The 14,374-nt window shown below is 37.2% G+C and overlaps 1 protein-coding gene across 1 annotated transcript; it reads right to left on the bottom strand.

Annotated features, from left to right (window-relative positions):
• Positions 1–4,793: 4,793 nt before the first annotated feature.
• LOC126808491 (3-galactosyl-N-acetylglucosaminide 4-alpha-L-fucosyltransferase FUT3) lies at positions 4,794–13,286 on the bottom strand. The gene is made up of 2 exons (XM_056102549.1): positions 13,170–13,286; positions 4,794–6,223 (listed from the first exon to the last, which is right to left on the bottom strand). Exon 2 carries the CDS (start codon positions 6,202–6,204, stop codon positions 4,822–4,824), a length of 1,383 nt encoding a protein of 460 aa, XP_055958524.1. The 5' UTR covers positions 6,205–6,223; positions 13,170–13,286; the 3' UTR covers positions 4,794–4,821.
• Between the last annotated feature and the right edge of the window lie 1,088 nt (positions 13,287–14,374).

Genomic DNA, 14,374 nt, shown 5'->3' with positions numbered 1-14,374 from the left:
CCTTGGCAGTTGGAATTCGATATAAGAGTAGGCCGTAGCGCCGCTGCCCGGGCAAAATTTCCCTCATAGCACACTGTCTGGCGTATGCCCGTCTTCATTAGCCCAGTTCGGAGCAGAACAGTAGGACGTTAAACCCCATTTCATTTCACGATATGTTGTACTTAGGATGTGGCTACCGGTTTGTCGGAGGCCGGCTTTCCACGTCTGACAGACGACCCATGGTACTACAAAATGGAAAACCATTGAAATGGCGGCGTTCCGAGACATACAATGTAGATAAAAACATGTATAATTTGTCAGAAGTTAATAAATACTCTAAATGCATTAATAAAAGATGATGGAAAGAATATTTAGACGCATCTACAAATATAATATTTGTGGACATAAAAATGCTTATATACATGTATTCACTTTTGTAGATATTAAATATTGCATTTGACTGATTCCAATGATATACGGTAAGCAATTGAAATGGCGGCGTTCCGAGACATACAGTGTAGATAAAAGCATGTGTATAATTTGTGAGAAAGGTAATAAAGATTCTACATGCAACACCAAAGATGATCGAAAGAATATTTTAGACGCATCTCTCATTTAGAATGATGAGGTCAATCACAAAGTTCTAAAGATCATTCACTTTATTACAATAAAAATATAAAATATAAAATACACAAATAATACAACATAGCAAAATGAGCACGCGATGATCTACACTTATTATCCTTTTAAGTCAACTGGCGTGGTTTCGAATCCCCGGTTGTACGTGACAAGGAGTAGGATCGCCTGTCCAACCTCGTGGGTTTTCTCCGGGTCCTCTGGTTTCCTCTCACTGCTAAAGACCCCTACGCGCCGGTAATATAACAACTCACTCGGCAAACCTCAGCAGATTCTAGTACCCTACATTTAGCCTCGGCTGTATGACGAAATCCGACATTGGAACTACTTTCAAGTTCTCGGATTTAACGGTGTTGCCCATGACGACGCATGTGAAGAATGTTTTATCATACAAATATTTCAAAGTCTGAAGCTGTTTTTCTTTCAAGTTTATCCGATTTTCTGCAAACAAGGACAACTTTGCACTGAAAATTCTAAACACGCTTCGAATGACGCAATTTTGATAACTTCTTTTCAAAAGCGGCAAGTTTTCCCAATAAGTAAATCAATGCCGCATCGCAATTGTATAGGCGTAGGTACATATCACTTACCGTCATACAGCCGAGGCTAGATATAGAGTAACGGAATCTGCCGAGGTTTGCCGAGTGATAACAACTCTTCCAGATCCTAGCGTAGTTTTTTTTAAAAAAAAAACAATATTTTTATTTAGGTTGTCTGAATGCGATTGGGGAACAGGCTTAGCCTATGTAAAACCCCTCTCCCTAAATAATTTATATATATATATATCATTAATGCAAAATGTGTGTATATACATAGTTATAATGGCAAACACATACATATTATATAAGTACAGTGTAAAATAAAATATAATGGGTGAAAATGTACAGTAAAGACAAGTTAAAAATTAAACGTAATTTTGAACTATAAAAAACGAAACGAAATAGGATCTGTGTTTTAATCAGATTGCTGTATCCCAGTGGTATTATTCCGTTCTACTCCACTATAAACTGAGTTCATTCACGGGGGAGACACGTGGTCAAATTATCCACCCCCAATTCTTGTGCTATTTTTATCGATCAATCGAGTGTTTGAAGGGAAGTAACTACTGTATATCATTGGGGATAACGAGGATGCTCCAAAGGAGATATATCACAAGGACAAGTAAGCGCAATGGGAACCCAGCTGCGACCGCGAGAAGATCACCGTAATGAAATAAAGAGTCAATGGCTACAGCTTATCCAATATGTACTAACACAGAGTGATTGAACACAATATGTGAAATTTGATCAGGGTGACACAAAAAAAACGTTCATCAATAAAAATCGAATAACTTCCACAAATTTATTTAGATTAACACAAAAATTCAGCTACATTAGGTTAAGTCTATGTAGCAGACATCTCCAAAATGTCAAGTCTGTGCCATAAAAACTCTTTGTTTAACTGGCGCTCAAAAAATGTGCTCTAAATGAGCTCCCCGGTGCTGCAAGCACATTTGGATCCGGCGGGCAAAGTTCTCGATGACCCTCCCACATTCTTCCCTTGAGATCGCTTTTATTGCTGCTGTGATTGCTGCCTTCAGATCAGGGATAGTCTGGGGGTTGTTGCCATACACCCTGTCCTTAAGGTATCCCCACAGATAAAAATCTGGGGCGTTCAAGTCCAGTGAATGCGGCGACCACTCCGGGTCACACCTGCGGCTGACCAGTCGGTCAGGGAAACGCTGCTGTAGCCATGCCAATGATTCGTTTGAGGTGTGGGGGGTGGCACCATCCTGCTGGAACCACTGGAGGTCCCTGACGACCCCTCTTCGTTATTCAAGTTTAGGTGATGAACGCTTTTTTGTGTCACCCGGTATTATATGCACATTTCTAAACGCGACCACCGTTTTGTACACTACACGTGACAGGCTCCACTTACCACCCTAAAATGGGCCGCATCACACAGGTACAAGTAAGAATATAAAAAAAAAGAATAAAATGAGAGGAGAGACGATGATTGACGGAAACCGTGAACAATGTGAGACAGCAAGTCAAACATTTTAATTTAGAATAGAAAAATAATCCCAAAGAGGATCGCCCAAATAAAGTAATATATGCTAATGTCCAAAACAAAGTATACACACTAAAAATGGGACTAAGTTTTGTTTAGATTTAAAACATTTGATAAAACATTACCGACTTTGTCTCTTGCGTCCAAACTCAACATTTCTAAGCAAAAAATGTGAAACAAATTGACATTGTACTCAAATACCGGATACAATGAAAAAACGACTATATGCTAATGTCCAAAACAGAGTATACACACTAAAAATGGGACTAAGTTTTGTTTAGATTTAAAACATTTGATAAAACATTACCGACTTTGTCTCTTGCGTCCAAACTCAACATTTCTAAGCAAAAAATGTGAAACAAATTGACATTGTACTCAAATACCGGATACAATGAAAAAACGACTATATGCTAATGTCCAAAACAAAGTATACACACTAAAAATAGGACTAAGTTTTGTTTAGATTTAAAACATTTGATAAAGCATTACCGAGTTTGTCTCTTGCGTCCAAACTCAACATTTCTAAGCAAAAAATGTGAAACAAATTGACATTGTACTCAAATACCGGATACAATGAAAAAACGACTATATGCTAATGTCCAAAACAGAGTATACACACTAAAAATGGGACTAAGTTTTGTTTAGATTTAAAACATTTGATAAAACATTACCGACTTTGTCTCTTGCGTCCAAACTTAACATTTCTAAGCAAAAAATGTGAAACAAATTGACATTGTACTCAAATACCGGATACAATGAAAAAACCACTTAGGTTGATGCAGCACGAAATGAGTATACTTTCTTCTGGACATTAGTTTACTAATAATAGAACTGTTTGGTTATCGCAGTGGTTCTCAACCTTTTTTGCCAATGGCACACCTTGGAACACATGACAAAATAGTGGCACACCTGGCTAAATATATATGAAAAATATTTCAATTTTGCAAAATAAAAATATACAACCGTAGACACAGAGTAGTCATAGATACATAGAATGACACAAATTGAATAAAGAACAACACAGCCATTAACTTACTTTATTGCAGTGTTTCGAATTTCATCAGTTAAATATCTGGCTTCTTTAGTGAGAAATTTTCTTTGTGTGCCGTTCAAAATTTAGCGGCACATTTAGGAAAATCTCGCGGCACACCGGTTGAGAATTACTGGACATTCGGAAACGGCTAGAAATGACAACAGCATCCTGTTGCCGTTGCGCGGACAGGGTGTTAAATATATTGGATATTAGAAGGCCCTGGAACCACGGTTGTGAATCACGACGACTGAAATGAAATAAAATGAAATGGGGTTTAACGTCCAACTGTTTTGCTCCTACTGGACCAATGAAGACGGGCATACGCCATACCGTTTGCGATGAGGCAGTATGGCCTAATCTTATATCGAATTCCAACTGCCAAGGGATCTTTTACGTGCAACGCCAGTGTATACACGGGTCTTCGGTTTTTCGTCCCATCCGAACGACCTGACAGCTGTCCTTGTTAGATCTTGCGCAGGACGACTGTAAATGTGAAATAAGTATTGCACCTTTTCTCAAACAATAACACATATTATTTCTTCTATATAAAATTTCCTAAATGCTAAAACCTAATTTGTAGGCCTACATCAAATATGTTTAATACTCACATCATAGGAGCTGGGTTTCATGGCGGTCCATGATCCGAAAAATCTCTTTTTGGCTTAGCGAATGGTTATAATTATACTATACATTTCATTTTCAAAATAGGGGGGGGGGGGTGGATGGCTGAATGGTTAGCGTGCGCGCGCTGTATCATAAAGTCTGTCATGGAGTCGACTGGCGTGGTTTCGAATCCCCAGTTGTACGTGACAAGGAGTAGGGTCGCCTGTCCAACCTCGTGGGTTTTCTCCGGGTTCTCCGGTTTCCTCCCACTGCTAAAGACCCCTATGCGCAAGAAAATTATTGAAATAAAATTAAAAACCATATGTTAGTCCCGAAATGACATAGTTTGTGTCGAGTGGACGTTAAACCCCATCTCTCTCTCTCTCATTTTCAAAATGAATGAGGGTAGGGTATGAAATAGGGTTTAACGTCCACTCGACATCACTTGAATGAGAAAGACACAAGTTTATAATGTTAAATGAAGAGCCTCTCATTGTATCTAAAAACAAACGTTTCGTATTTTAATGAATATCTGCAGGCTTATGACATATTTCTTTCTCGTACCAATCACCAATATTATCGTACACTTTTTTTTCATTAAGCCACAATCTGGCCTTGTAACATAAACCACAATGACTTAGTTTGTGCATAAACATGGAATTGTCTCCAGTTCCGAACCAACTATATATAGATTCATAACTCTGTTTATTTTCAAGGTATTGTCTATAGGCTGTATCATTTCTATCCAAGTATAGAAGAAAATTAGCCAAGTCTTTTACTGATTTAAAATCGCTTGTATCAATGTAAGTTTTTGCTGGGGCTATTTTTGAATAATTTGCCCCACCCCGCGTTACGGCGACAATGTCTAGTGATTCAGGGCGAAAGAACTTTTCAGATACGTAATCTCTACACAGACTGTTCTCAAAGGACAGATAGAATTTGTAAGTTTTCGCATTTGATATAAAACAGTCGTGGGATTTAGGACACGTTAGATTGCCACATCTTCCATAGAAGTCAACGGGTATGTACTTTCGTAACAAGTTGATATATTTTTCACGTTGACTCGGTACACCACAATTACTGGAAAATATAGATACCAGTTTGAACTTCTGTTTCATGATGGCCGTGATATTTTTCTTTAGGGGCTCTTTTCTTTTTCTATAAAAACCATATGGAGTAAATTGATCCGAATCTACGCGATACGTAAACGTTCTGTTAAATTTATTCCGCCATGACGGCTTGAGCCATTGGTGAGAAGAAGTAATAACCGGTGATTCCATCTCGCGAAAGACCCAAACTTGATTTGGATTTCTCCTGACTGGTGGGTTTCCAGCTAATGAGTCGCCATCGAAAATTAGAATATCACTGTTGATATCCTCAGTGTATATACAAGAATCGTTACATTGGGAAAACCAATTTCTTAGTGTCTGTGAAGATAGCCCAGATGGTCTATTATACCAATGTATTGTAATACGTCTCTTTTTATTAGACCTAGATTTATTAGAACTTCTAGTGTTGAGATGCGATGATACATTTGTTAAAATATACGGGTTGCTGGGATGTTCTGGCTGTAAGTGTTCTGTCTTCAGATTGCTGGGATATTCTGATTTCGGGTTTCTGTAGTGTTCTGACTTGGGATTGTTGGAATGTTTTGATTTCACATTGTTGGCGTGTATTGAGTGCGTATCGTCCTTAGATGAATTAAGAGGCATCGCTTCTTTCAAAAAATTTACGAACACCTCATTGGTGGCCTCCGTATCGTCCTTAGATGAATTAAGAGGCGTCTCTCCTTTCAGAAATTTTACGAATACGTCATTGGTGGCTTTCAGATTTGTCAGGTAAAGTATCACCGTTAAAACCATGATCAGGATGATGACTAGTTTACGTTTTCGATTTTCCGTCATAGTGCCTTTTTCGTAAAATCTGAATTTAAAAATTAAAACAAGATTACAAATACATAAGAAAGAAGAAGAAACTAAATAATTATATTGGTTAAAGATGCATTATATAAAGCTATATCTGATTATTGTGGGCCCTTTTTTCTCGCTTCAAATGGTATATAAATTATTATTTAGAAATTTATTCACATAAAAATCAACAGACCGAACAAAGAATGGCTTAGATATTGAATGGTTTGGGCCATTGGTTGATGTTATTTCAATTATTAATAAAATGCGAGTTACTTCCCTTCAACCACTCGATTGGTCGATAAAAATTGCACAAGTATTGAGGGCATTCGGCAAACCTCGACAGATTCTACGCATCATTTCCGCCTTATTTGAACTATTTTAAAGGTTCCGAATGAAAAATGTCTGCCCCCCATGGAGATTTCTGTGGAGAGTGTATTATATCAACAAACGTCACGTTTGGCATTGGGTTTGGGGAATTACCAGGGAATTTTATCAAACCAGCAGCCTTGAGACAATATCTCTGCTCATTTAGGTATATACACTCTACAAAAGACGCAATTTGGGACTTTTTTGTAAAAGCGACACGTTTTCCTGTTTAAAGTAAACCGGCAGCCGCATCGCAAATGTATGGGCGTAGGTACATATCACTTACTGTCATACAGCCTAGATTAGATGTAGGGTAACGGAATCGGTCGAGATTTGCCGAGTGGTATTGAGGGTGGATAATTTGACCACGTGTCTCCCCCGTGAATGAACTCAGTTTATAGTGGAGTAGAACGGAATAATACCACTGGGATACAGCAATCTGATTAAAACACAGATCCTATTTCGTTTCGTTTTTTTATAGTTCAAAATTACGTTTAATTTTTAACTTGTCTTTACTGTACATTTTCACCCATTATATTTTATTATACTTATATAATATGTATGTGTTTGCCATTTGCATATGAAAGTTGATACTGTGCGAAAGTTGCTATGTAGAAAGCGTGAATGACAAATGGGATGTGGCAGAGCGCAAATGTAAAATGTAATGAGAGAAATGTAAAATGTTGACACGTCAAAAATAGCATTTTCCCACAAAACATTTGTCATTTAACACTTAACATTTGACGTTTTACATTTAACTCCTACCTTAGAGGTATTAGGACTTTGTACATTGTACTTTTTACATATAATCAGTGGAAAAGACATTGTAGCAGAGCATTTAATATTGGCAGCGACACCCTTCCATATGTTTCGGGCATATATTTCATCAGTCATATGTGATACGAGATATCGCTCTCTGAAACTTTCTGGTTTCTTTTGCAATTTGTTTGGGGTAAGACGTTATCACTCCCCACCCGCGTGTAAATAATAATATTAATTAAATATATAAACCGCACAAATTTAACAGATTCAAATAATGTACATGTTATTCCACAGGTAGACATACATTGAAGGGGCCCAGTGAAGGAGACGCAGTTGGCTTAGTATTTGCGCCCCATTTCCATGAAATAATCGTGTTGTTCTGATGCTCAACTAGTATCAAACATATATCGTGTCTGAGATTTGTTCGAGCATGTTCCACACATCTCAACATTTATAAGCTTTTTGTTCAATCTATAAATGCCTACATTCTTAGAAAATGTTTTGTTTAGTCAAGTGAAACAAGTAAAGGCTAAATGGAACAATAGAACAAGTACACCTTAATGTCGACAAATACGTAAAACTATGAAATAAGATACGTGTAATTTTATGACATGATTCAACCAAAAGGTTCTATATATTCAACATAGATATATAATATCTACATTCAAGTTAAACGAACTGCATCTATTCATTTTAAGTATTGCGTCGAGCTGAATAAAGTATATGATTTATTGTCATTAAAGGACCCATGGGTGGTTGGTTAGCAATGTGTAACTAAAAACTATGAAATTATCTTTACTGCCAACATTTCAATACACCTAGATTTTTCTACACTAAGTCTATTCCATCTAGATGTTTAAAGCGCCTTAACAATATATTCATTTAAGAGCAACTATGCCATTTCGGGATTAATATACCACATATTACAAGTTATACCAAACGGAAAGAAATGTCGATTAATTAATATTCCACCAATATGGATTTTATTTTGCGGGCCATTTTGAATTTCTACCATTCAGAATCCTCGAAATTCATTTTTTGAGATTATCGCTGCCCTTTTATTACCAAATTAATGTTGTTTTGTTTTGGACCATTTTGTAGAAAAAGGTAAAAGATAGTCAATTTTTGAAAAATATTTCAATAATTTGAATATTTTTGATTTGACTTGTTTGAAACTCTTTAAATCTTTTCGCAGAACTCACATTTTGACACAATTAAGAAAGAATCATCAATTCTAGAACAAAAGGCACATGGACCTGAGCTTCAAACCGGTATACAAAACAGTGCATAACTTTAAAGGGTCACCATTTCTGCAGTAATTATTTTTTGTGATTCTGTATTATAATAATGTTGCAAAAATAAACGTGAAGCTATAAAGAAAAGAATTTTGATGATATATGAACTTATAAAACCATATAGGAGGCAGACCACCATTAAATTTCACCATCTCGATACCCACAAATTGTAATTCGTCTATTTATAGCAATTCTCTCTGTGTCTCTTTTCTCCCCTTTTGCATGCCCATTTTTGTTGATTTTTTGGTCTAGAATGGATGATGAGGGTTTGAATTAACGTTTTCTGTCAGGTTTTGGTAAATATTCATGATTTTGAGGCTGAAGGATAATGGGTTTATCAGGTTGGCTACGGTGACATGTACGGCAACTAGTTACATGTTTTTAGTATGCTTCTTCAAGTTTGTGTATCTCAAAATTTTTGTGGTCAACCTCATACAAATTTTAGTGCAAAGACATGACCATTTCTTCCTCTCTGTCCGTAGTGAAAAGAATTCAGCCCAATGAAAATTTGGGGAAAAGTTGGAGGTGGGCAAAGAGGCCAGAATTAACAATGAAGTCAATGGGGAAATTAATGGTGGCCTTCCTCCATTTGTTTAGGATAAATTGTAGCCGTAAAACGTTATACCAAGAAAAAAAAATAAAACATTTTGTTAAGTAAAGCTATATAACGCCATGACGTCATAGTTTTTTATGGCGTCATAGTTGGGACCCAAAATGGCGCCTGTAAATAAGTTGTCGTAACTTTCTCTATACAGGGCTTTGCCCAGGGGCAGAGCCACGCCTATTTTCTTATTGTGCGTCTGTGTGTCGCCTACATGCCACAATTCTTAACTCCTTATACCCTAAGGATGATCCCTATTGTTTTTGGTGCATGCCCGACCCCCAGTGGCCCCTTACTTACTCCTTCTATCCTAAGGAACATCTCTAACATTGTTTGTGGTGAATGCCCAGCCCCCAGGGACAGAGCCACGCCCATTTTCTTTTTGTGTGTCTGTATGTCCCTTACAGCCTGCAATGCTTAATCGATCACCTTGAAAACTTTTTTATACTTATTCCTTATACCCTAAGGCTGGCCTCTATTATTTTTGGTGCATGCCCGACCCCCTGGGACAGAGCCACGCCCAATGTTTGTGTGTGTGTTTTGTGTCGCCTACAGGCCGCAATTCTTAACAGATCCTTTTGAAATTTTGCATGCCTATTCCTTATACCCTAAGGATGCCCCGTGTTGTTTTTTGGTGATTGCCCAACCCCCAGGGACAGAGTCACACACATTTTTTCTTTGTGTCTCTGTGGGTTGCCTACAGGTCACGATTCTTAATGGATTGTCTTTGAACTTGGGATATGTATTCCTTATAGCCTAAGGACGACAACTGCATGTCCCGACCCCCAGGGGCAGAGCTACGCCCAATTTTTGTGTTTATCGTTTACAGGCCGTAATTCTGAATGGATCAACTTGGTACTCGGCATATGTATTCCTTATAGCCTAAGGGCATCAACTATTGATTTTGGTAAATGCCCCGACCCCCAGGGGCAGATCCACGTCCAATTTTTGCCTTTAGCGGCCAAAGGCCACAATTCTGAATGGATTATCTTGGAACTTGGTATACTTATTCCTTATACCCAAAGGACGGCAACTATTGATGTTGTCATTTCAATAACAGGGTGGTACCTATTTATATTGTTTCTATATCCAACCCCTACGGACAGAGCCACGCCTATTTTTTGTATTTATCGTCTACAGGCTGTAATTCTGAATGGGTCATCTTGGAACTTTGCATATTTATTCCTTATACCGTAAAGACAGCAACTATTTATTTTGATGCTTGCCCCGACCTCCTGGGGCAGTGTCATACCCATTTTTTTGTTAGTATTTTGTCTGTAAATTTGGCAAAACAAACCCAACGCCGAGCCTTCTTTGCCTCTGATCATATTACAGCCATTTCATATTTCATTCTCTTCATTTTAAAAAGTACCATATCAATCAAAGCCGGAATGTGGACGTATATTGCAGCGTTAGCGATGCTCTTGTTAGTGAAGCCTGTACCATAACAGGCCCGGAATTGTACAGTGCAGTGGACGCTTACGGCTGGCCCCCGGATCCATTCACTTGATTTGATATTTGTTTCTTTTTGCAATGTCTATTTTCTGTCTTGTCCGCAGGTTTATCTTGTAGATTTTTGTTTTGCGTGTAGTGCGATCTGTTTCAGAGAAGACCGTTTGAATACAAAAATAACATAGGTTCTACTAACAAGCATGAAGATCAGAGATTTATTTTTGGAACAAAAACTACAAGGACCTCCGACTAATTTGAGGAATAGGAGTTATTGAAGCATTTCTAAGTAAGAAGGGGTATTTTGAAATAGATAACCGATGTGAGTAATATGAGATGAAAGTTTGAGGTTTCCAACTAATCCTGATTTATGGCATAATATAATAACTCGTATGGAAATCAACGGGTGCTAATCTCAACACTAACCCTGGACCTAGCCCGAATGCTTACTCCAACCCTAACCTACAAACTCGTCAACAATCACCTGTCCTAATTTATACATCTCAGCGACCTTGACAAAAATTGAGCTGGCCTTAACAAATAGATTTAGCCATGGAAATCAGCTTTCTGAAATGAAATGGGGCGTAACTTTCTATTTGTCTGCACCAACTGGGGTAAATGACGAGTAGCAAAGGCCAGTGTGCAATGAAGTAAATATTGCCGGGGCAGCGGCACTTCGGCATTTTATTTCGAATTCTATCTTTAAATAGGTCTTTCTGAGTAATACACAAATTCCCTTTACATTATCTAGTTTATACAAACTACCAGCTCTTTATCTAATCTCCCATAATATATCTTTAAATAGGTATTTCTGAGTAATACACAAATTATTCATACATAAATAAAGTTAACTTTAACACAAGTTTCTCCATGACTGTTACCAAGATACAGAGTTATTGTTTGAACTGTATAAATTTTAAAAGGGATTGATCTTAACTTCATGAATAATTTCAGCATTGATATTGTCATTAAAATTGTGAACTCATATGGGTAACAAGATTTACCCAAATCCATGAATATTATCATTCATAAAATTGATTTTGATTAAATCAGCTGGTTGTCTTTTTGGGGAATCTGAATCCCCTGCTACAAAAATGTGAAAGTTAAATCTCTAATAGAAATATCAGTTCAAAAATGATTCAGTTCGGTTTGGGATTGCCTGTCCACCTCGTGGGTTTTCTCCGGGTCCTCCGGTTTCCTCCCACTGCTAAACACCCCTATGCGCAAGCGAATTATTGAATTATAATTAAACCATATGTTAGTCCCGAAATGACGTAGTTTGTTTCGAGTGGACGTTAAACACCATCTCTCTCTCTCTCTCTCTCTCTCTCTCTCTCTCTCTCTCTCTTTTTCTCTATATGGCTCTCTCTCTCTCACACACACATACATGTTTATGGTGTAAACCGAGGACTTTGACTGGATGCTTCTAATCGAGGTCTTGATAAATATTGCATGTAACTAAAAAACACAGTTATGTCTGAACTCTAGTACATCAAACGATTTGAAAAATATATAAATAATACAATCAGGGGCTATAATTTAGGAAGTTATGGCCCGATATGCGCGAATATCGACAGGAACCGAGATTTGGGGGTTATAAACATACATTTCAGGTTTAAACCAAATCGGATACAAATTGTGTCCTCTACAGTGTTCACAAGCTAAAATCGTGACTTTTCCTACATTCAGGGGCCATAGTCTATGAAGTTACGGTCCGATACATGCCAATATCGAAAGGAACCGGGATCTTGGGGTGTTAAACCTATATTTCATTCACAGACAATTGTGGACATGAAAATGTGGGCGTATAAAAATTGATGTATGGTACAATATCGCGATAATGTAATCAGCCGAGGACGCATATTATGTTTCAATACCGACACATGGGGACTTGATGAACGCCAACAACCTAGTACATACACACCTACATCCGAGGACGTTACAAGTGTATATCAATAATATAAATTGAGTGGGATCAACATTATATCCGCGAACAGAACCCCTTTGAGCACATTAGCAGCCCATTGAAAATATAATTTTGTATTGATTCAGCCACTTAAACTTCTAATTTTTAAACCAATTGTGAAAACACTTTATAGGGTATTAAGTAGGCCCTATTTATATTACTTATTAGTTTCTCGTCACAAATCTATATTATGATACTGCTTGTGAACTATACATATATAAGCCTCCGTATTTTCCATAAATTCACTCTCATATGCTAGTCAAAACTCGAAGTCGGAGTTTTATACATTTTATTATAAAATTGTAATAAATTGGTTTTATATGAATGAATAGAATAAAAAATAAAGTCTACAATTTAAAACAGTATTTTAATGAGATTGGGTCAATAACTACGCATGACCGCCTCTGATTACTAGCAGAACCTTGTAACCCAATTTCAAGTTTTTCATTGACAAAGAAAATAACTCAGTATAATACAGCTCTGAAATTAATTTCAGAAAGTTTAAAAAGAAAAACTTTACCTTTAGAATGTTTACAATGTTCATGTGAGATGGGCACTGTGGTATGTTGTAGCTGTAAAGGTCTGTCACAGAGTTAATTGTCGTCAATTTGATCCCAGACCTAGTGATAACAATGAGTAGGGTCGGGTAGTCTTTCTAACTTCCATAATGCGTTCGATAGCCAATAATCGACTTTCTACATTTAAAACGATAACACTGGCGAGTTGGTTATTGATCTATAATGTTGATTTTTGAAGTAGGTTATATTAACAGCTTTAATATAAAAACATAGTTCGTCAGGAAAAGAAGCATACGTCAAACCACAGATAAGCGTACCATCAGTTTCTTGTCAGTAGTGAACGACGGAGGCCTCACATGTAACAGTGTCTAGTCGTTCCGATGAGACGGAAATCCGTGGTCCTGTATACACGTTGCTATGAGCGTTCATTTACGAAAGTTGTAATTCGAAATAAAATGCCGCAGTGCCGCTGCCTGGACAATATTTACTTCATAGCACACTGACGTATGCTGCTCGTCATTTACCCCAGTTGCTGCAGAAGACTAGAGAGTTACGCCCCTTTTCATTTCAGAAAGCTGATTTCCATGCGAGTCATTATATTATGCCATAAATCAGGATTAGTTGGAATCCTCGAACTTTCATCTAATATTACACCCATATTGTATAATCTACATGGGTTATCTATTTCAAAATACTCCTTCTTACTTAGAAATGCTTTAAAAAAAAACCTATCCCTCAAATTAGTCTGGGGTCCTTCTAGTTTTTGTTCCAAAAATAAATCTCTGATCTTCATGCTTATTAGTAGAACCTATGTTATTTTTGTGTTCAAACGGTCTTCTCTCAAACAAACAGCCTTAAAACAGCATTGTCAAAGGGTTTTTAAATACTCAAACTTACTCTACAATGACCATTTCACAGCAAGTGTCAACTATATGGATTCTTATTCTTCTTACTTGGAAATGCTTAAACAACCCCTGTCCCTCAAATTAGTCTGGACTTCTTGTAGTTTTTGTTCCCAAAAGACATCTCAGATCTCCATACGTGTTAGTAGAACCATTTTGATTTGTGAATAGTAATGATGAAATTTATAAGATTTAAAGTTGATTTCAATGTTTACATGTATGTTTTATTTGTATTATAGTTTATTTGTATATTTAATTTCTGCACCATATTTTGTAAAGCGCATGTGAGCAGTTAGTTGTGGAAC

This window comes from Patella vulgata, chromosome 1, assembly GCF_932274485.2.
Source record: "Patella vulgata chromosome 1, xgPatVulg1.2, whole genome shotgun sequence".
In the NCBI taxonomy this organism is placed as follows: Eukaryota; Metazoa; Mollusca; class Gastropoda; family Patellidae; genus Patella; species Patella vulgata.
The sequence above is the reverse complement of the archived record's forward strand: the minus strand, read 5'-3'. Positions and strand labels throughout refer to the sequence as shown.

Coding starts and splice junctions, on each gene's coding strand:
- LOC126808491 (XM_056102549.1), bottom strand. CDS start 6,204: ATGACGGAAAATCGAAAACGTAAACTAGTCATCATCCTGATCATGGTT.